General features: G+C 42.2%; 1 protein-coding gene across 2 annotated transcripts; it reads right to left on the bottom strand.

The window, feature by feature from the left end:
• Nucleotides 1-2,125: 2,125 nt before the first annotated feature.
• Nucleotides 2,126-22,078, bottom strand: rsf1a (remodeling and spacing factor 1a). Of its 2 annotated transcripts, none has more exons than XM_088639141.1 (16): nucleotides 21,681-22,078; nucleotides 17,953-18,044; nucleotides 17,448-17,540; nucleotides 16,901-17,106; nucleotides 16,343-16,500; nucleotides 14,101-16,007; nucleotides 12,799-13,020; nucleotides 12,217-12,321; nucleotides 11,855-11,934; nucleotides 11,622-11,736; nucleotides 10,133-10,236; nucleotides 9,803-9,870; nucleotides 9,436-9,643; nucleotides 8,338-8,549; nucleotides 7,635-7,814; nucleotides 2,126-7,363 (listed from the first exon to the last, which is right to left on the bottom strand). In XM_088639141.1, the coding sequence occupies exons 1-16, from the start codon at nucleotides 21,835-21,837 to the stop codon at nucleotides 6,699-6,701; spliced, it is 4,572 nt and encodes a 1,523-aa protein (XP_088495267.1). In that variant the 5' UTR covers nucleotides 21,838-22,078; the 3' UTR covers nucleotides 2,126-6,698. The 2 variants fall into 2 exon arrangements, with proteins under 2 accessions (XP_088495267.1, XP_088495268.1); XM_088639142.1 differs by having other exon boundaries at nucleotides 11,682-11,736.
• Nucleotides 22,079-23,347: the final 1,269 nt, after the last annotated feature.

The raw sequence follows: 23,347 nt of genomic DNA, 5'->3' as shown, positions 1-23,347 counted from the left end.
CAAGCTTGCCCTGAAGTCAAAGACGTGAGCACAGCGCCAAAGAACGGTACGATTATTTAATAGCGCCATCTACAGGATTGGAGTTTAGTTGCACAATTGAAGACCTTAGCCATCTTCATCGTTACTGATAACAATTATGGTTGATTAATATCAAGTATTGGAGCATTGGTGATACAGACATATCTTGAACATGTATTTCTTACATCTTTTTAGATCTATCCTCAAAGTGATTAACACGAATTTGGTATTGCCTAAACTGTTTAGAAAAAATAAAACCAAGGTGAGTCTGAAAGCAGTAGATCGCAGTTGATTAAGTGTATTTCATAGGCATCTTCACGGATGTGACGGCTTATGTGCAGGTTAGACTTCAGATAACAGCTCTGCTAACACACAATTTGTAGGAAACTGCGATTTGGGTACAGAGCCCATTGTCCCAAAGATGACAACTGGTTAAGGCTAAAGGTTCTTAGGTTAATTAACTTTTGTGTGCTTTAGAGGTCATAATAAAGATACATTTAGAACACGAAGCTCAGTGACTGGTGGAGATTAAGTCACAATTTTATTATTAAATTCCATTTATATAAATAAGCACGGTGCTGTAGTTCATATGATCTTTCTAGATTTCTAAACGAGAGTGCAGAACTCTGGTTAAATTGCTTTTTAAAACGCAATTGCACCAAACACTGCCGCTATATCATGGTGATACTGTCTTTGTATCATGGTGGTATGTTTACGAACTGTATGTTTACCACCGTCCCAAAATTGTTTTAACAAGGAAATTGTGACAGAATCGAGTACAACATTACCTTGTTTTTAAAAATCTTGGTGATGACAGAATGATGAAAGGGTACCAGTTGTAGAAATTGCTATTGCTGTATGAATGGATTATCGCAACAAAAAAAACCCCGTAATATCAAAATACCGCAAAAATTGAATACTTGGGGATTTTGAATCAGCTTTGTAAACAGACATAGGTTTGAGCTCACCAGAGTGATTTATTTTTGAAGAGATCGTATATTTCCCACAGACGTAAAATTCAATAAACATCGCTACCCGAAACAGATTGAAGTCTAGATTTAATACTTCTCTTATGACATCCACCGGGTTTGTAACGGTAAAGTAATTGGATGTGAATCTTCCGATGTTGACTTCCTACACAATGGAAAATATATAATAAAGCAATTGGCAGAGGCAGATACAGTACGCCTTTGTATTTTCGATTTCATCATTATAAAGCTGCTGTTTTCATACTTTGTGGACTTGATTCTACCGTCCTCGATTCCAAGCGTTACTTAAATGACACATAAAGCTACTTTAAAATATGTCTTTTTAATGCTCGAAAAGAAGTGGCTGAAAACGCTTATAGCATCTATTGTTAACAGCAAAGACACTGCCCTCTGATTTAACTATCTGGCAGTAAAATTCACATACACATTCATTGAAGATACTTGAAGTGCAGAACCAGTACAGTCTAATAATAATAAATAATTGCTTACACTTATATAGCGCTTTTCTGGACACTCCTCTCAAAGCACTTTACAGGTAATGGGGACTCCCCTCCACCACCACCAATGTGCAGCATCCACCTGGATGATGCGACGGCAGCCATAGTGCGCCAGAACGCTCACCACACATCAGCTATCAGTGAGGATGAGAGCAGAGTAATGTAGCCAATTCATAGATGGGGATTATTAAGAGGCCATGATTAGTAAGGGCCAATGGGAAATTTGGCCAGGTTGTTATACCCCTACTCTTTTCGAGAAACACCCTGGATTTTTAATGACCACAGAGAGTCAGGACCTCGGTTTTTCGTCTCATCCGAAAGACGGCACCTGTTTACAGTATAGTGTCCCCATCACTACACTGGGGCATTAGGACCCACATAGACCACAGGGTGAGCGCCCCCTGCTGGCCCCACTAATACCTCTTCCAGCAGCAACCTTAGTTTTTCCCAGGTGGTCTCCTATCCAGGTACTGACCAGGCTCACACCTGCTGAGCTTCAGTGGGTTGACAATTGTGAGTTGCAGGGCGATATGGCTGCTGGCATAATAAGACAAAAATAAAAACCTACACTGGGAATTTTGCTGTAATATAGGAAACTAGTTAAGGCAGACAGGATGAAGCTTTTTATGACAAATTTACAAGTTTTATTTATACGAAAGAAATTACAGCAGGTTTAACAAAACGCTCTGAAAGAAAACAAAGAAAAAATGTTACACAGACTAAGGCCTGGAGCTAACATCTACGGCCAAAGGCCTAGCTTATACACAAATATTTGACCAGACTGTAGTGAGACAACACTAAACACTTAAAAATATTGGCACTGATTTTCCATTATTTTATTTAGACCAACAATAATTGTGGAATTAAAGCAACAGAAGACCTATTTAAAATCTTGAGAGCACACAACATGGACTCAATTTAAAGTATCAAAAACAGTATGTTGGAGAAACTGCATGTACATCTTTCTCACTCCTGATAATTCAGTATTTTCTCAAATATTTTTCTCCAGCAGAAGGCAAGTCCCTTGCAAAAGGCTTTGATGGACATGAGAATGCAAAGCCTAAATATGACTGGGCACTATGTTCAAATGCTAAAACGAGGGTAAACAAATTAATTCAGGTAGGTAGCTGCGTCAGCATGCGTAGGCTGCAAAGGAACAAGTAATAGGTTTATTCCATGCTGAAAAAAAGAAGAAAGAAAACACAACGTTTCGGCCGTGGAGCCTTCTTGAAGAAGGCTCCACGGCCGAAACGTTGTTTTCTTTCTTCTTTTTTTCAGCATGGAATAAACCTATTACTTGTTCCCAAACAAATTAATGGTAAGGTTGAGATATTTAAAAAAAAAATCAATTTTCCTTTTATTACTGAACAAAATGTATAGTAAGCGCAAGACATACTATATAGTTTACAAAATATCTCTTGGTAAATTGCTGTAGTTACTCAGAAAACATGTAACAAGCACACTACTTAAGATCATTTTTGTCTAAACAGGCGCTTTTGTCTTCAGTCACTTGGAACATGTCTCGTACATCTGTCAAAACACAAAATGATACATCCCAGACATACAACAGAGTATGTTTAATCTTTGCACTCAGATATTCTTCATCACTACAAATTCTGTGTAACTTGGTTTAGTATTATCTACACAGTTCGGTACCAAGAAATGAGATGTTGCTGGATACAAGTTAGGGAAAAGGGTGCAGGTCTGTGGGTTTAAACTCGAACCCTCAAGCAAAAAGACTACTACTGTCTGCAGGATGAAATCAAACACCATGCTGAAACTTTTTACATTACAAAAGTTGTGCAAAATATCACAACCCGCTACAAAAAATTATAAACAGTAGCAATTGTAAAGAATTGCTTTATATACCTTTTCATTATAAAAAAAGCTTCTAAATATGTTACAGCATAAACTACAAATATACACACAATTAAGAGATAGATATCTTTTTTTTTTCTTTTCTCAAAGAAAAAGGGTTATGCCATTTTTGAGACTGTACACTTAAACTGAATGAAGTCTGCAGGGTATCAGGGTGATGAGTGCATCTTGGGTCCCCTCCAGGTATTCAATCATGCTTACTATGGTTTCAAAGCTACCCAGCATCCCACCCGAGACAGGGCTGACGTCTGCCAAGTTTAAGGACCAGGTCACCTGCCACTGGAGTTCCAAGAGGGTGGCATCGCCTTCTGTAACAGGCTGAGGAACACCGAGACCTTTTGCATCAGAACTCCTTTAAAATGAGAACTCAACCAAGACAAGAAGGGTGCTCCATTTACTTAATGGATCATAATTTCTAAAGAAACCACGGGTAACAGGCAACGTAACGAAAAATGCTTACAGCACATCTGAAGCCGAAATTGATACTGCACGGCACTGCTCTTGCTCTAGGCATGACCAGTGACAGGACAAGGTGGGTGTGTGACCCTGTTTGAGAAATGTTCCAACATACAATTGGAATTGCTACAATAATTGAAAATATTTAGTATAACAAGACCGTTGCAATATAAACAAAAAAAAAACAAATCTGCATTGATGGGAAATAAAATCCAGCCACCTTAAATAATACACTTCTTCAGTACCACCTAAAACCAAGAATGGAAAGTCTTTGACAAAGACTACTTGTAATATTGTTTTCTACGAGTTCTGCCAAGGCACCTGCTAATGGCACAAGACCATTTTCAGTGTTGTGAATTGGAAGTTGATCCCTCTTAACCACTCCATCACATCTGAAATCTAAATGGCTAAAGTAGGCCACAAAACGTTTTGCGAAAAGCGCAAGATTTCAAATCCAACATCTGGGGGGTACAAAGGGGCAAGGGGTGAAAAAATCTTTCGGCTCCTCCTCTAAAACAATGTGTTGTTTCAATATGAAATATTTATCTGGCCAGAACAGTGGAGCAGGATTTGGCTGCTGCTGCTCACCGCAGAAAGGTGTGTAGTACTTTTCTAGAAGTGTGCAGAAATGCCCAATGACCAGAATTTTGAACACCGAGAAGTGTCTGAAGTGATTGTGGTTTTTCTCTAGTACCAGTCAAAGCTGGGATTCATGCCACTGAGAAAAACTATGATAATGCACTTCTTTATGCTTTAGGAAATCAATGTGAGCTTCTATAGCTCCTTGACTAGTGGCAGCAAACTGTGCTTCAAACTAACACAGAAACATTATGAGATATTTTCTCCTGCAAGATGGAGAAATATCTTGAGAATGCCATGTCATTGCTATTGGTCCATTCTCTGTACTTTAGAATAAGGAAAAGTGAAACTCCCCATCATATACATCGAAGTACCTACATTATGTCAGGTAAGTATTGTCAATGAACTGATGAAACTGGTATCTCAACAGAAGATTGTCAGACAATGAAAAATTAAATATATATATATAATAAAGAACAAAAGCATGGTTAAATAAAAGAAACAGTGTGAACAAATAGGAAGTATATTACAGGGAAGGGGTGTTAGACCATAAGGAAGTTCCAAAATAGTATCGCAAATGTCTAAGAAAACAGCTTAATGACAGTTTTTTTAAAAGCAAAAAACAGTAGTGATTTCTCAAAACAAGTTTTATGGCTAAATCTAATCCAGAGCACTTTTTATGCTTATGGATTTCATTAACAATTACCAAGATGCACTGAAGATTTAAGATGCATAAAAAGAAAGCAATATTGCAAGACGAAGGTAAATGTTTAGGGACAATTCAACATGTACATATAGTTCAAGGGAGATCTAACTTGATACCTAAGTGTGTAAAACAAAAATAGTTTTCATCATTACATTTTTTAGCATACATGTATTTTATTCCAAATGCAATTAATGTGGATTCTCAAAGATGTCCCTTACTTGTCTAAAAGTTTGGCATTTTAAGCATTAAAATAAACTGCCTTGGCTGATACTGTAAAAATGCACAAAAGTAATTAGGACTGTACTGATATAAGAAGGGAATAAACAAGGTAATTAATAAATTCAGACTTCTTCAAAAAGATAAAAATTCAAAAATAAAACAAAACTAAACCTCGTGAGAAGGTAAACATACTCACAGATAATGGAAACTACAGTGAATAAAAACTAGTTTTTAATATAAATTTGTTCTGGGCCATGAGAAAAATTATTCAAGTGCCTTGGTGCTAAGATGTACAGCCTTGATCAGAGGATTGTTGCCTATAACCTTCTAAAAATCTTCCTTGCTTTCCAAAGTTTTTAACTGAGATTCTTAAAAGCATGCCCAATTCTCACTGAGTCACAAACACAAATTTAACCAATGTCAGCTATTTCAAGAAATAACCCAACGGTTAAAAAAATATCAGATCATAGGCAGAAATTCACCTTAATAGTCAACAATAGTTGTAATAAATTATTTTTAAAAGGCCTGTCTAAAACACAAAATGTGCGGGGAAGAAGTTTTGCATTTCAAAGATCACAAATTACAAAAATATGATAACATTGCTTCTTTAAAAAAATGGAGGCTCTTTTTGGAAAAGAGACTGGAATACAGTACATGTATACGAGTTAGCTATTAAACTAGCTAGTTAAAAGTAGTGAAGCGAATACCTTATGATGTGTACATAAGCCTAGTGAAATGTGCTACGCAGATTCAACTCCTACTAACCAGGTGTCGTGCACCAGTAACTTTAAAGTAGCTCTATTCCATATTCAATAATTCTGGAAACTAGTGGACTTATCTAGAAAAAAACTGGGACAGGTTTACTGTCGCAGACAATTCCTAAATTTTCTAATGTCCCTTCAGAAAAGGAATGCAGTTTGTTGCCTTCTCCCCAATTTAATCTTCTCCAAACACAGCGTGATGAACCTTTCTTCTTATGAAATCTAAAAAAATTTGACAGTGAAAAAGGTTAATTTGTACAAGGACAACAACAGGCAAAGAATATACAACGTAGGGAATTTAAAATACTAAATCCATATTTAAAAAAAAAAAATCCTCGAGAATGTGTAAGGGGGTTAAAATAATGGCTCTCCAAGATGAATCTGATATCTTTCTTCACTTCGGTATGTGTAGTGAGTAGTGGAAGAGCACACACGCTCCCCATAAGTGGCCTGACCTCCGTCAGCCCCAACCTGCATAAAACCTTGTCTGGACAATAGCGACAGCTACTGTGGAATACACAAGCCCCTTGACATGGAAGTACATATCATACTACAAGAAGGAAGAGGGGCTGAAAGAACAAAAGAAAAAACAGTCTTAAAGCTGTTCACTATTACAAACATAGTCCACCAGGTCGGTCACTCCCAAAAGGTCATCCTCGTCTTCATCTTGAGGGGGTACTTCCTGTCCAGCCATGCCATTGGGTGCCAGGATGGCGGAGGGGTTGGCAGCGGTACTGGACGCTGCAGGGGCACCACTGTTCTTGGGACCTGGATGGACGATTTGACTAGCAGCTGCACCAGGTTTTGTGATGAAACCTTCCAGACCATTTCCTGGGCTCTGTCCATTGGTTGAAGGCAATTCCACCAGGTTGTAGTCCATCTGGCTTTCCTCTTTCCCTAAAGCTTCCCCGTCCTCCTCATCATCGCTGGTTATCCGGTTGGACTTCTTCAGCCCTCCCGGGTGCTGACCTTCCTCCTGCGTCAGCTCCTTCTCGGGTGCAGCCTCCTCCTGAGGCTCCTCGTCCTCCTCATCGGTCTCGATGCGGTTCAGCCTCTTGCGGACAGGCCGCTCCTCTTCCTCTTCAGAATCCTCTTCGTCGTCGTCCTCTTCCTCCGAGGTCTTCCGTCTCTTCAGCATCTGCCGCCGCCGGCGCCTCGAGTCCTCCTCTGAAGACTCTCCCCTTGTCTTCGTTCTCTTCTGCTTTTCCTTTTCCTCTTCCTCCTCATCCTCCTCCTCTGAATCTTTGGTAAGGAAACTCCCTGAGAGATTTAAAAAGGCAAGAGAGATCAGTTAGACTGTAATCCTGGCTTTAAATCCTCAGAGCTGTTTGTGGACTCAAAAAGTAGACGAAACATCACTTTGCAGAATTTCTTTATCAGTGGAAGTTCAACACAGCTGCTACCCTCACACCATTACTGTATATGCAAAAATAAAATGGCAAAGAAATCAGCCTGAGGACAGACCGCCTCGACGTGCTCAGCGCTCCAATAGCGGAGAAGACGAGCGAAGCCTTCAGACACCATGGCTGACCTTCGCTGGAGCTGGAGAGCCGGCGGCGGTGGGACTTGTGTTTTTCCCGGTTGCCCCCTGCGCGTGACCCCTCGCTCTCCGAGGTCTCGCAGTAATTCACCGGCTTCCTCTTGCTCCGGCGAGAGCGCCGCCGATGCAGGTCCAGGTCATCGTCGCTGTAATCGCTGGACCGCTCCGTCTCTGAACGCGCAGAGAGAGCACACCGTTAATTGAAACCATTTCAGGGGGCACGCCTCCCTTTCTAAACAAGAAGGACAATCACAAATGACATTTTCCCTGCTCTGCAAAAATAACAGCATGAGGAATTTCAAAGCTCATTAACTTTCTGCAGGACAAGAAACGCACATTGTTTTTTGTACTTTCATTCACTGTAAGAGTACTTGATACTGTACGTGGTGTTAAATCTGCTTCAATAGGTCAGGATAACTAAGGACCACTAAATGCCATATCTACACAATGACATGTCAGATCTTGCACATTGTATATAATTTTTACATAAGGGGAAGGCAACAATGGCTCTCCTTATTGTATTCATCATTTTTATTCTTTTGACATACAGAAGCAAAGTCACTGAGATTTTCTTTTTCTTATGAAATGAATTAACCTCCCTATAGAGCACTGCAATGAGAAATGATAGAGCAATATGCCTGGACACTACTCTCGTGTTACTGTGTCCCTCTCTCTCCCTGACCAGGCCCCTTACCCATTTCCTCCTCCTCCTCCTCAGTCTCCTCTTCGTCGTCGTCAGAGTATTCCCTGCGCCCTCGTCTCCGTCGTATGCGCTGGCTCTGTCTCTTGGTCTGTCTCTGGCGGGTCCGGCGAGTGCGGCGGCCGAGGTCGCTGTCCTCGTTGGAGGGGATGTCGCCATCGCTGTCCTCTGCTTCTTCGTCCGACACCACAAACTCCTCCTCTGTGCTGCTTGAACACACACATGACCTTCCTTAGCGATACACTGCACTGGGCAAATGAAGCGGGGTTTCATAGCAACAGGCTCAGTTAAGAAGTCTTTTGCAATGGAACTTTTCTCCTTTGTAACAATGTGGGAGTGGGAGGGGCCGCGGCGAACACCGGTCAAAGTCAACGCCCCGTCTGAGGGGGCAGAGGTACTGGTGTGAGGCTAGGGAAAAACAGAAAGGAAAAAGAAAAAGGCACCGCTTTGCACAGAGACATGCTGGATTTGCCCTATCTAATAGGGCCCAGCCTGGGAAAGAGAGACCGCTTGGAGCAGCAGTTTCCAGAATGGACCGACCCTATTTAATTGGGGTCCAGTCTGGAAGAAAAGGGACCGCAAGGCCAAAAAAAAAAAAGCTCAACCTGTCCCAGTGAGAGATACACTGCGGGACGGGAAACGAAAAGTTTACCCTGCCCCGGTGGGAGATACGTGATGGGACAGGCGAAAAGAAAAAGAAAATGAAACGAAGGAAAAAGATAGGCTTGCGCTCGCGTCACAGTCCCCTCCGGGACAGTCGGTGGAAGGTTCTCCCCTTGCGGGGGGCCTGCTCGTCCCTCCGGGGAGGTGCTCAGTGTGTCTTAAAGAGCCCTCACAGCTGCAGCTCATCCTTAATCAGCCAGGGCAGCTGTGGTTGCTAAGGCAACACGTTGCCCTTTATCCAGGGCTCTGCCTCCACACTGAACATGCCCCGCATGGATTTGGACCTTCAAATCCAAAGCAGAACTCTAGCTTCCTCAATTGTATCGAATTGTAATTCATGTTAAACGTTTGGCACAGCTTGCCTACAGCTGGTCCTGGAAAAACTGCGATTACATGATGTCTGAAGGGCCTCAGTACTGGGTCTCCCACCTGTCACTGACACGGAACTCTTCCTCGCTCTCGTCCTCCTCCATGGTGCTATCACTGTCCAGATCGTTGAGGCGCCGGCGTTTCTTCCTCCGCGAGGCAGCAGCTCTTTGTGGACGGCGGTTCTCTTTGCCTTCCTCCTGGAGGATTGTGGAGATATCTTTCCCTCTGTGACCCGTGATGTTGGCCATGTCCTTCCCTCGGCCTGCTCCTATGAAGCCAGACAAAGACACATTCACTACACTGGAACGGTCCAAACATGAGCCAGACCTTCACTTCGTACATTTGGTATTTTCATCACAAGTCGAGAATCAAATGTGCTACACAATGCACAGCTCAAACTGCAACTGTGCGCACTGTGTGAGCTTACCTCCTCCCTCTGCCTCTTTGATGTCTTCCTCAATGGCTTCATCTATTGCTTCATCAAACTCATCAAATCTAACGTCACAAAAAAGAGATGGCAGTTGAGAGAGAATCCTTCTCTACAATGCTTAACTTTACTTTAAAACGAAGAGTAACATCCAGAAATCTCTTCTTATTCAATTCCAAGTTCAAATGAAGCTGATACATCTTTCAGTTAACTGTACCATGTGTACAATGAGGCCCAGTCACAATAATTCCACTCAGCACCACCTCAAACATCTGAGCTTGGTCTCTGTCTCCCCAGCCAACAAGACAGGAAAGCCCCTCTTATTGGTACCTGTAACTGATAGACTTCCGTGTTCTAGTTGACCTCCTTTCCAAGGTTTTGGATTTTCTTGATTCTTTTTTCTTTTCCTCATTCCCTTCTTCTACCTCCGGTTCCTAAAAAGAACAGAAGCGCTTTGGTCAGATGTGGAGTCTGATCGTTAGTTAGCAGTCATCCATGTGTAGATCACACTTTCTTATTGACAGTAACCTAAGGACCCCAAATGGACATACTTTTAACAAATCATTCCTATATTCCTTGGATTTAAAAAATATAAATAGGACATGAAGGAAAATTCAGATTCTACTATTCCTTAATACTTCTGATGATGTCAGAATTAAGCATTTTGGAGTAAAGTATGTAAACAAAAGACAAAAACAAAGCATTACATAACTAAAAGTCGATTTACAGCTTTATGGTGCTAACAGCTTAAACAAGCAAATAAACATGTGAAGAAATAAATAAACCCTTGAAAGCAAATGTTGTCATTAATTAATCAAATAACAATGTCAATACACCTGGGATAAACATGGGTTATGGGCACATTTCAAAAATTAGGCAAATGCCACAATTCGCAAATGACTATGTATGAATGATTTTTGGTCATCTGGTTTTTTAGATTAGTCCAAGCTAAAAAGCCCTTGTTTTTACAGACAAGGCCATGTATGAGTCACAAAGTGAGGCAAGAGCATTACTGATGTTGCCTAGGAGAATCAATTTTAACATGTATTTCAGTACTGGACCAAAACAAAAAGTAGCTGTGATAAAGATATAGTAAGGCTCAGCCTTCATTTTGTAATGTGCTCATATAAAATAAATACTGGGGAAAAGGTGTATTAAATAAGATTAAACAAAGCATGACATGTTTAAGTAATGTTTTCATTGCCCCATAATTTCATTACTAGTTTAGTTCAAATCACACAGCTCAAGAACAGTTCAAATGTGTATTCAGTGTGCAAAAGAAAATCTCACAATATCTATTGTGAGATTAACTTGTCTGGGTATGACTGCTCTAGGTAAAGGTAATACAACCTTCTAATCTGAAAAGGTAACAGAGCAATGAAAACAATACTAAAGCAAAAACAATGAAATACTACGGTGGTGAACACAATACCTCACAATCATTCTATAAAAATCTGCAATTTTGCTAACCGTCAGCTGTTTGAAAAGCATTAAGCTCTACTGATTTTGAATATGTTAACAACTGTCAACATTTATTTTTAGACTACAGATGACTTTTTTAATCAATGTACAATAAATAACTTATTCTAGATTTCCATAATTTCATTTTCAGCTTTAGTATTGCAAAATAAAATCACTATTCTATAAAGAATACATTCCATTCAATGAAGACAATAAAAACGAAAAAGTAAACAGAAATATGCAGACTAAAAGCAGATAGAAATCTAATGTTAAATTTCAATCCCCCTTAGAGATCAAAGTCAAAGAATTCAGTCTGTAAAATGGTACAATTTGATTCCAAAGTTAAATCTCTACTGACCTTCGTTGTGTCTGGGCTAAAAACTTTAGCGCCATTAGAATCCAAGTCCGTACTACTTACGGGAGCAGGGATGATGTTTTCAACGCTGATCCCAACATACACCAAGCGTTCTCGCCTGTCGAGATGGCGAGAAGAAAAGGAGAAAAGCACTTAGAGTAAGAAAAACAGAAGACTTTCCACTTTAGGAGACAATTTATTTGGTCAGACTCTGGTGGGAACAGAAGCGACTTCACCTTCTTTCTGCACGTTCTTTCTTTTTCAAAACTACGTCCAAATTCTGCAGTTGCTCCTCCAGTTTCTCGCACAGAAGTTTCTGCAAGACAGCCAGTGAATGAGAGATTATGTTCTCTTCATGAAGTCCTTCACTTGGAAATTGAAGCCGCGCTTTCTTACATTTTGAAATTCGGCGGGAGAGCCCTTTGTTTTCCATCCCTCCCCTACGCCTGCAGGGTGACAGCCCTGGCCCTCCCAAATCCCCAATCTCCGACCCCCATCACATACAGGGAAAAAAAAACAGACTACTCCTCAAATGCGTTAATGATCATCTTCACAACATCCACTGTCAGAAAGGAAAGTCTCTTTCCATCAAACCTACGTGCTGACAAGGTGGACAGAACCACTCTCCGTCTGGAATGACCATCAGTGGGGGCCGCAGGCAGGCTGTATGGTAGCCACTGTCACAGGAGTCACACAGGAGGATCTGCAAGGGGGGCAACAAAGCAAAAGAACCGGTCTGTGGACAGAAGTGGTAAGGTGCAATACGGTACAACCTGAGACTAGCCGTCTTAGTGTGACAAAAGGGATTTAAACCATGATAAAAGACACCCAGTTAATGAATTGATGGCTCTTTATTTACTAGGCACTATTTAAAAACTACTTTCCATCAACCTCTGACTGGATCCTAATGTTTTTGCACAAAGCTCTCAAGGAGAGCTTCTCATATCTGGCCCCTCAGGTCTCCAACGTACCGAGCAGGTTTGATCTTTTCAAATCGTTGAGATATGTGTGGAGAGGGGTTACAGTGGTACAATTAATCCATCAGTAAATTGGTACAACTCTTTTCCCAGTGTTTATACTGAATCTGCAAAGGGGCAATTTGAGATCTCCACCCCCTACCCCATGACAGGCCACAGGAATCAACATCCGAAATCTCGCATGACCTCAGCCGTTTGCTCACCAGTTCAGGGTGGTTGGACAGGCCGCAGTGTTTACAGGGATCATCGTTGGGAGTTGGCTCCTCCTCGGAGTCCGACTCGTGTCTGTCCTTGTCTTTCTCCACCTTGTAGTCTTCGTCACTGTCGTCCTCCTCGCTTTCCTCCTCCTCCTCGCTCGAGCCCTTCGCTTTACGCCACCGCGAGCGGGTGTTTGTCCAGCGGGTCCGCCGGTGCCGTCGCCTTCCCTGAAATGGACACGCACGCAGCCTGGCTCATTGCTGAAGGAAAAGACCTAAGGCCTTAAGACACCAATGAAACAACTGGCATGGGAATCCCAACTCTGTGACTGTAACGTTAGAAGAAAAGCCAACAGATCAATTACAAGACTTTAAAACTACCATTTGCAACCCTAATCAGTAAGTAAGCAGCATATCTAGCAGAAACATCTGAAAGGCAAAGGACATTCAGAGTCCATCTATGACTCGGGGCCTCTGTTCAAGGAGCACAATTACTCGTTCCCCATGTATTCTCAAACATTTACTGGATTCCCATGATATTTACATTGTGAATTAGCCTTTTGGAAAGGACATTACTAAAAGCTTTGTAAAGCTTAATTCTTCTAAATATATCATGTTGGATGCTACCAGATGAAACAAGTATTCTACTGACAACTACAACAATTATTGTCATGGCTTCTAGTTCATAAATGTGTGAAATATTTAACTAGCATGTTTATTTCTTCTGCTTCTTCCATTAATGTTCTTATGTTATATAACATATTAACAGCTTTTAAAAGTTTTACTTTATCACTTAAAATGCTCTCCCTTATGAACATTAGAGTAATGTTCATTTCTCTGTGATTCTAATTTAATTTCTCACCTTCACCTGAAGCTCAGTATACTCTATTACTGTCTCCATGTCTTGTCCTCTTTTGCAGTCTGTATTGAACGCTTTATTACTTCTGTTTTTCTATTTCTTTGTTTAACCATTCGACCCTCATTTTCTAGACTTGTCTGACGGATTAATTTCTTTCAAGCGTATAACAATATCTTTTGGAAGTTTAAACATCCTACTTCACGCTCCTGACTCCCATCTTTTCTAAAGCTGTTGCTGTAAGCTCTCCCTCACTCTATCATAGTCTCCTTTACTGAAGCTACAAATCCTTCTTTTAAAGATTTAAAGTGTAAATAATATTGATTCTAGATTTTGAATCTGGGTTTCAATTTTCCCATTAAAGGGTTTCAGCAGAGCACAAGAGACTTTTTTACTGTGTTGCTAATATGAAATAGATAATATGCCATAGAAAATAAGCATTGCTGAAGTACCTTGGTGGGTCTGGTTTGGGCCTCTGAATCAGTCTTTCTTGATCCCTCTTTTGCTTTCCTTTGGGGGGCTGGCTTCTCTTCATCCTCATTATCCTCCTCCCCCTCCTCGTCTGCTGCTGCCTGCTTCTTTTCCAGCTTCTTGTCGCGGATTTCAGCCACCTTGGCTGTTGGCCTGCAAATCCTTGGTGACCTCCTCAGAGACCTCCCATCTGTCACCTCAGTCTCACAGTCTGGCCTCTTCTCCTCCACCTGAATCACGGTCTTCCTCTTGTGTGCAGGGATCCTGATCTTCAACCTGATCCCTCCTTTCTGGATCTCTGATGATGCCTCATTGCATTTTTCATCCTTTGCTTCCTTTTCATTTTCATTAAGCGTTTCAGTTTTCTTCTCCACTTCCTGCTTGCTGTCATCAGAACTGACAGCTGCCTGTTGGTCTGCTCCTGCTGTTTGGGTCTCACTCTTTTCAGACTTTTCCTTTTCCATGTTGTCCTCAGCCTCTTCAGTTGGTGTTGACTTCTCCTCTTGTGGAGTTACAGTGATTACAGAGGTTTCCTCCAGACCACTTGCTTCCTGCTTCTTTTCATCCCCAGCATTACCAACGATTGCTGACTCTGCCTTCTCAGCACAAGACGTATCATTTTCTTTCTTCGTGTCCGCCTCCTCCCTCTCAGAAATGTCACATTCCATTGGAGTAACCAAGGAATCTTTCTTGGATTTCTCACTGTCCTTGTCCAAATTCTCATCATTCGTGTCCTTCTGTCCTTCCTGAGGTTCCTTAGGTTTCTCCATCATCTCTGGTTTGTTCGCAGGACCTTCGGATGCTTCCATTGGCTCCTCTTTGAATTCTTCTTGATGGGAAAAAGCTTTGGGTGAAGGAGATGCCTCTGCTTGTTTTGGAGAAGTCTCCTTCTTTTCTTCCAGGACAGCAGCAGAAGCAGGGTCAGTAGTAGGAGTAGCATCAGTGGAATCACTTACATTTACCTCGGGTCCTTTATTTTCCTTCACTTGTTTGGCATCTTCAACTTTCTCAGTCTTCGCTGCATTCTCTTGTTCAGAAGCATTTTCCTGTTCTTTATGTGGACTTGTGATTGCCTTAAGACTGGACTCTGCTAACCCATTCTCTTGTTTTTTTATGGAGACATCAGGCAAGGCTTCTCCCTTCTTAGCTTGCTCACTCTGCAAAGATACTTTCTCCTCTGATGAAACCCCTGTGTTCGCTGGCTCCTCTTGATTTTGGTGGTGGTTCACCTCTCCTGAACTTTGAACCTCTCCATTCACCAGTTCCTTCCCTTCCTTCTCTACAGCGCAGAAAACTGGTGGCTTAGATTCCTCGTCAGTTTTCCCTTCCTCCTTAAGAAGTTCTTTGGTTGGGGTGATGGACGGGTTACGGACAATCTTACTTCCATTGTCAAAGTCCTCCGTCAGTTTGAGCTCCCTCTTCTTCAGTGGAATCTTGGCCTGCTGGTCATTCTTCAGTGCTCTCTCCAATTCCTCCGGAGACTTTTCTTTAACCTCCTCGGGAAGTTCAATTTTTACAAGGACTTCTGGCACCGAGGCCACCGTGTTCTGACCAGAGCTCTGGGCATCTTTAGGGTCTTTTGGATCTTCTTTGATAAGGGTGGCGATATTTCTGTTCTTATCGGTCACAGGTCTTTCTATTACTTTATCGGCTTTGTTTATTAACTCCTTCTTCTCGGTAGTTTCCTTGCTTTCATTTGATTCCTGTTTGACTTGCTTCACTTCCACATTCAAGTCAGATTTTTGCTCTCCCTTTTCTGACAAAGCGGGTGCCTTCTCCTCTTTTACACTTTTGGAAGAAGCAGGAACAAGTGTCTCCTTTGCAGATTTGCTTTCCTGGTCCTTCGAAACCTCATCTGTTTTGTCAGCTTTTATGTCAGAGGATTCACCTATAGAGAGAGATTTGGTAATCTCACACAATAGCATATGAGAACTGTATTAATCCCTGAAGTATTGTGACCTCAACTTCAAGGTAACGTGTTATTTTAAAGAGTTCTCTGAGCATTCTTTCAAAATCAAATATTTGCTTTGATCACAAAGGCTTACTAAAATATTGTGCTTTTCTCCTGTAACAACCATGGACAAACAATATCTCTTTTCCCTACAGAAACAATACTTATGCACTGCAGTTTCAATTGAGCCGAGCCTTCCCACTACACTTCCAAGTTCGCAAGTCTTTGCTCAGTCTGTGCTCACTCCTCATAGTAACAGATGATGCCAGTACCTGGTGGCGGGATCTCTCCACCCTCCTTCTTGTTCTCTTCATCCTCTGGGCCGGGGCTAGTACTGGAGGAGCCCTCCTGCTGCTCAGGTTTTGTCAGCAGCGATGGGTCAATCTGAGCCTTCAGCAGCTCTAGTGTCTCCGCCAGGTCATTCCGAGATCTGAGGTGGACAAGAAGTAATTGAATGATGAAAAAGCTGGGTAAAAAAGTCCAGCCTGGGACACAAGCATTATCAAGCTGTCCACTTCTCACTGTAATTTCAGATCCTGAACAAAACCACTTTGCTATCGCCCAGTAGCAAGACACCTCTTCATGATAACATTAAGTCCTGCAAGCACACATAAGACACAACAGTTAAAGAGTCCACCACATACCCATCTACTCCATCCAAACCCAGCCTTGGGCAAGAGGGTTTGGGACCACTAGACTGGATGGACTGTCCCAGAAAGCAGATACATACATGAGAGAAACAAAAAGAGCCCTGTAGATTTACCCCTCCCTAGGTGCAAGCTTAGATAAATGCACCCCCATCCCAGGAAATCCCTGCCACAGATCCTCACCGGACTATGCACTTCCACGAAGAACCATCCTGGTCATCCTGCTCTTCAACATAGACCCGCACATTGTGGTCCTGGTCCAGCTGGAACCAGTACATCAAGCCATCTTTGTCACGACCAATTGGCTGCAGGCGCATCGCGTCAGGGTCTTCCTCATTGACCACATTTTTGAACTTGATATTGTCATCAAACTGGCATTCGCACAGGTACTAGAAAAAGAGAGGAATACTGAATATCTGTCCTTGAGGGAATTGTTCCAGCATCATAGCCACTGTTGCATAATCGATTAAAAAACTTGATGAGATCTCTCAACACATTAAAAAAAAAAGCTTTACTAGCACCTGCACCCCAAGAGTAGCACGAAATCAGGACACTTGATAAATTGTGATTTAGAAACAACATAAGTCCACAACTTCACAGTGAAACACTAACATGTGAAAAATATACAGATATAGAGCAGTATTATCTAAAAGGTCTGGAGTTTGGTGTAATTGGAACTGGAGTTTGGTGTAATTTTAGGAAAGTGCAAGAGAAGGGACCCTGGTCTTACCTTGAGGATCCCCGTCTTGCACTCCACAGTCATCTCCTGGTATCCTTTCTTCTCCAGCTCCCAGGCCCATGTGCTGTTGAACTCCTGACACATCTGAGGGATGCGGAAAGAAATCACAGGCAACATGACACAGAACAAGATTTTCTACATTTTTACAGTTACAGAAAATAACAGCTTGCAGTTATGTTTCACACAAAATTTATTATCATAATCCAAGTATACAATCTAAGTATATAGTGCAGGTAATTTAATTACACATAAAATCTACAGTGCCAGTATCATGACACTGCTATTCATAAACCCAAAAGAGACCCATGAGAAACGTATTGGAACTCCTAATAAAGCAATGGGGGACAGAATGAGAGAAGGGATCAGTAAAGGATGGTGGACTGAGGCTTTGACCCAGGTCCAATACCATTACCGGGACTCTGCTTTCTGTTTCCTGATTTCAGAAGCAGAGAGATGTGACTTAACAACCTTGCCTCCCGCAGCTCGACCTCCTTACCTTGATTAGGTATTTCTCCCATCTCTCTGCCGACACAGACTTGCCAATTTTCCTCATTAACTTCAAGTGGAGCTCCACCAAGGGCTTGGGAACTGAGGGGGGGAACAAAAGGAAAGCTGTGATCATTCATATAACCCCTTTCACAGCCCAACCTTAGCTGAGATTTAACAGGATCGGTCTTCATGTGATCTCAATCTTAACTATCACTGTAGCTAATCAAGCTCATAGAAATCTCACAGAAAAAAAAAAGTTAAACTGAACTTGATTTCACCAGACGAGTCCCCCAAAGCAACAGTTTACACACAGGAAAAGGAAACATTCTGTCATATTTGTTTAATTCTAATTCCAGCTCGAGTTTGTTTACCCCATCAATAATCCAAATTTCTTCACCTAACAGGTCTCCTAGCTTTAATGCAATCAACAAATAAACAATTTTTCTTTTTCTTGAGCATTTTTATGGATTTTATGAGATCCACATATCAGAATAACACACTTACTGATAAATGACTCTGTCGGTATGAACAGGGTTTATGATGTGACTGTGAGCCAGTGACTGGAGTGTACAGGGCATGGCGGCTTTAACCACAGGGACAGCTCTCTGGTTAGCTCCTGAAGCAGCATACCCAAGACTACCCACAGGAAGGCTCAGCTCTAGCGGAAAACCAACCAAGTTGTAGCGGAAAAGACAACCAGTGCCCAGCGGCTGGGTTGACACAAGCGTAAGAGAATAATTTCCAGAAAACCTATGATTCTGCTTTAAACTCCTGAGTAACAACATCAGTAACAAGCTCCTACTCACTTACTGACTGCTATTTTTCCACACAGGAAGACAAATGATGTAAACCATTAAAATTAAACGTGGTTGTCTCCCAAGAGGCTGAACTGTGAGCGCTGACTGAATTTCAAGATCACAGGTTCGAGACGGGGTCACATCACTGTCTGACTGGGACCCCCAGGCAGTGGCGCACTGGGGGTAGGGAGGGGTCAGCCAGGCAGGGCTCGCCTCCTTCAGAGACACATTGACCCCGGCAACCTCCCGGGTACTCGTAGACATGCGGTGCGTTCACACCTCCGCCCCAGTTGGCGGTGAACCTCTTGTACGAGGCTCTGCAGCCTGTGACATGCTGAAAGACAAGTGGCTCATCATGGGAGTCTGCCTACAATTCCTCATTTGCAGCTGTGTGGGGGTCATGGGGTTCATAACTGCGCACCCAGATGTGACGAACGTCAGATCAGGTTGGTAGAACACAAATAACTAGCAGTTCTAAACCGAATTAAAAAAGAATTAGCTTGTGCTGCTCATCCACTGGACAAAGCCTAGTGCCCTATTGCAGAACACATTCTGCCTGTTCCTCTATTAACCTGTTGCAATGTAACCCACTGCAGTGGGTATTCTCTGAGGCTCTGCATTATGCAATTTTTTTTACCAGCTCAGGAAGTATGCAATTAATTTCTGAAATTCTCACATCTCAGACAGAACAACAAGAATCAGTGTCTTGTGGATACTGCCAAGCCCTTCTGAGTGCATGAACCAACTGACTTAGCGTGCCTATGTGAGAATTTGTAAGTCACATATTCAGAATAATAAATTCTCAAATATTCACAATTTAAAACTAGAAATCTTCACACAGAGTAATTCACAAGTTAAACTGAAATCCTCAAAGAGGCAGAGATGTTTTCTGTATGCTTTAACCCTATAAAATCTGTCCTTTTTGTATCCTGACTTTGTCCTGACTTAACAAAAGCAATCACTCTCCAAATGCTTTGTGGACAATGTTTCTCATTTTTTTCTGTAGCATCTCCTTAGCGCACTATTTTTTTTTATTTTAAACTAATCTCACTGGATAAGCATCACAATTGCATGAGCAGAAAGAACTGGGTGGAAAACAGCAATGTCTTGAAAGAATTCTGCTCCACTATTCAGCTATATTAAAGGCTTTTAAAAGAAACATTCTAGGAAAACACAATATACGCTTAAGGAGTACTATTTTAGTTTTGTACAGTGAGGTGTAAATAGTGAAAGAACTTCAAAAGTGCAATTTCAAAATCTAACACCAACATGAAGTGGTACACAGACTCCAGTTTTAACTACAAACACCACTTATCACCGATATAAAAAGCTGAAATGCAGAATGTCTTCTATGGTGCTTTACCATTAAAAGATTACTTCAACATAAAAGTATCAAAAATCTGGAAAGAGGTATGAGTACATAAGTGTTAAGTATTTTTCAAATATATTAACTACATTACAGACTTTTTAAAACACTGAACAGGTGTTTTCAATGTTATGACCAACTCATGACTTATAGGCAGTAGAGATAAAATGGACTCAAAGTCCTCATTATGAGACCTTCCCAATGATTTACAAAATACTGTCAGTATGATAAAAATAAAACTCCATACAATGCAATGCCAATATATATCCCGCCTGAACTTTTTTGCTTTGATATAACACATTTTTTACAAACCTATATAAATGTAAAACTTTATTAATCGCACACAATCAAGAAATAATCTAATAATCTAACATCCAAACATATAGATTAAGTAAAGGAATTTATAATGTGAATTGGCTATCCAACAGTTTGTTTTCATTTAAATGCTTGAATCAAAATTTGACGTCCATAACAGAAACCCCCACAGACAACTTTGTCGAAATCAAAATTAATCGATTATTATAAGGGAACCGTTAATGACAAACACGGGATTTGCATTTCTTCCGACTTGAGAGAAACCGTTTATCGTTAGTGTCAGATAATTAAACCTGAAATGTGTATATTAATTCACCTGCTACAAACACGTGCTCCTGGGGTTGGCTCGCGGCGTGCTAATATTTACCGCGACGTCATTTGTTTTGACACATTAGAAAAAAGAAAATCAATGCAAACGCAAAGAAAGGTCATTAACAGCACGGATTATTAAAAGCCATTCTGTATGATATAGGGATATTGTGAAAAATCGTGGACGCAGGTATTTGGGTGTCTTTAATTTTAATTGCCTCAGAAATATCACGGTCGTAATCAACAAATGATTCAACCATGTGAACACAAAAATGAATGAATACATCTTGTCCCTCGATTCTTTAAACATGTTTCTGACAGTAAAACACAAGCCCATTCCGCCTAAGTACCGTTTGAATGGTGTGAATATGATCAGATCACAAACGGAGAGACTCCATTCAGCAGGAAGTTTAGCATCGCTTGTGTGCGCCTGCGCAGTCTTGACAGTGAACCACTATCTGCCAAAAAATATCATTAAACTGTAAATATCGTCGGCGCATTTCGAGTGCAATGAAACACTCCGGTCCCCATATAGGAACTTAACGGAAGCACAATCGCTATATTACCACGAATAGTATAATTCACCCCTCATTGTAGCCAACATTATCTTTACTATTGTGCAAAATAAAGTACTATTTACTCCATGAGAAGGCAAATCAAGTCAAGATGGAAAATAACCCCCGAGACACTCCAAAACGCCACTAGCAAGCACATTCCTCTTCTCTCGGGCAGAAAAACTATTTGCAAAGCTCAAATCATCTTTCTGCATTGACCGGTGGCTACAACCCCCATCGTAAAAGTCAATAAGCCAGAGAAAAATGAAGTTGAACGTCACTTAATCACACAATAACAGTGCTCCCAAAGATCTGCACCACCAACACAAGCAAAGATGATGGAGACCCTTTTTTTTTAACTACATCGCTGCCTCTGCACTTTAAAACCTCCTACCTGTCGAGGTCTCCCTTAGTGCTCGCTCCAGTTGTGGGAAAGTCAGCTCTGGCAGGTCCAGCAGAGGTCCATACCGCTCCAGAAAAGAGCAAACTACGGCGAAGCTGGGACACAAACCGGGGCAAGAATCCACCGCCGCCGCCGCCGAAGCAGCCATTTTTTCCAATGGGGGTGCAGGAGACTGGGCTCGGAGGACCGACGGCTGCCCACAATCCACCGCGCCAGAACGATGGCTGCGCTCAGACACGCAGATACACGGAAGTCTGCTCGGAGTTTGCACAGCTCCCGCAGCAAACCGGGACCTGTACGGCTGCGTAAACACAGCCGGATTGAGACGTCACTGGGTCACGCTTCCACAAAACTGAACGGTCCGCAGTAGCAGCAGCCGCGGATTCAAAACAACAGAGGAGTGGCGATTTAACAAAGACGTGTGCAGGTACCCGTGTATAATCCTCACTCCCCCTGAGAGCGCCGCCTAGCCAGGGGGTGTGAAACTCCAGCGAGCCCCCCCGCTATTAATATGCGTGTGAATTCCGTGTGACAGCCAATTTATGAAATACTGTCCCAAATTATACTTACAAGGAGATTATCACATGCCTTGCTGTTAATGCACCGGTTTGATGCAGATTAATCACCTGTGCAAAATATATTGTCAATGAATGTACACGATTTAAAGAATGTAAAGTGCACCTCGGTTTAATAATGACAAAATACATGGGTGCTGTCGGATCCCCTTTGTGTTTCAGGAACTTCAAACTCTGCCTTAACTCTGCAATGAGTATAAATGGTCTTTGCAGTAAATTAATTAGATGAACGTTATGTTTGTCTTGTCCTGCAAACTTGAATTTGTCGGCAAGTGGTCTTGTAATATGAGTGACACAAATGAATCTTCCAGTGTCATTTCCAACACATGAGCATTTGATGGAAACTACGAGAATAAATCTAGATAACATTAGTCTACACATCACTGTGGTATGAAAAGGCCGTGTACTGAGACCCACCACGAGTGGTCGAGATTTAAGTTTATTGTCGTATTGAGTACTGTAGCGCCCTCGCCTGGCGTTGCGGCCGAAGAGCGCCCGGCTGGGGTGCACGGCGAGGGGCAGGGAGTATTGGTGGTCAGGGCGGGGACTAGGAGAGCCACTGGCCAGTGCTGCTGACCAGTCGTGGAACAGGTGTACACAGTCGCAAGATCGCCCGGACTCATGTCGTTTCCTTGGTTTTGTCCCCCTTTTATACATGTACCCAATTACCATCCTATACCTGTGTAACTGGACCCGAATTGACCCCAGTGTGTTGCAGACTTGTCTCTTTCTCTCCCTTTGTTGTGCCGATTAATAAAGCGCCGTGTTCTCAGTTAAGAAGAGCCGGTCTTCCTGCGTCTATCCTCGCCGACGCCGTCGCGTTACATTGGTGTCAGCAGCGGGACGGAGGGTCCTGGCACGGACGGAGCCTGCCTTGCGTGTGCAGCCTGGAAGGACGGGTCGGGCTCGGCGGGACGCTCGACTCTCCAGGCGCGGGCTGTGTAGGGCCAAACGCATGGCATGGCGGCCTGAGAGCAGCGCCTGGGGGCGGGACAACGGGACTGTATATAGTGGGGCGGAGGCTGGGAGACTTCGTGTGTGTTAGTGTTAGTGTTAGTGTAGGTGTAGGTGCAGTATTGTATT

The sequence above is a fragment of the Lepisosteus platostomus genome, chromosome 7 (genome assembly GCF_059453375.1).
Source record: "Lepisosteus platostomus isolate fLepPlt1 chromosome 7, fLepPlt1.hap1, whole genome shotgun sequence".
NCBI classification, from domain to species: domain Eukaryota; kingdom Metazoa; phylum Chordata; class Actinopteri; order Semionotiformes; family Lepisosteidae; genus Lepisosteus; species Lepisosteus platostomus.
This window is presented reverse-complemented; position numbering and strand designations above follow the sequence as displayed.

Excerpts from the sequence above, each read along its gene's own strand:
- rsf1a (XM_088639141.1), bottom strand. The coding sequence starts at position 21,837 with ATGGCTGCTTCGGCGGCGGCGGCGGTGGATTCTTGCCCCGGTTTGTGT. Across the intron at positions 17,541-17,952 it reads GGGAGAAATACCTAATCAAG|ATGTGTCAGGAGTTCAACAG; the intron begins GTAAGGAGGTCG and ends CGCATCCCTCAG. Across the intron at positions 9,871-10,132 it reads CGGAAGTCTATCAGTTACAG|ATTTGATGAGTTTGATGAAG; the intron begins GTACCAATAAGA and ends TTGTGACGTTAG.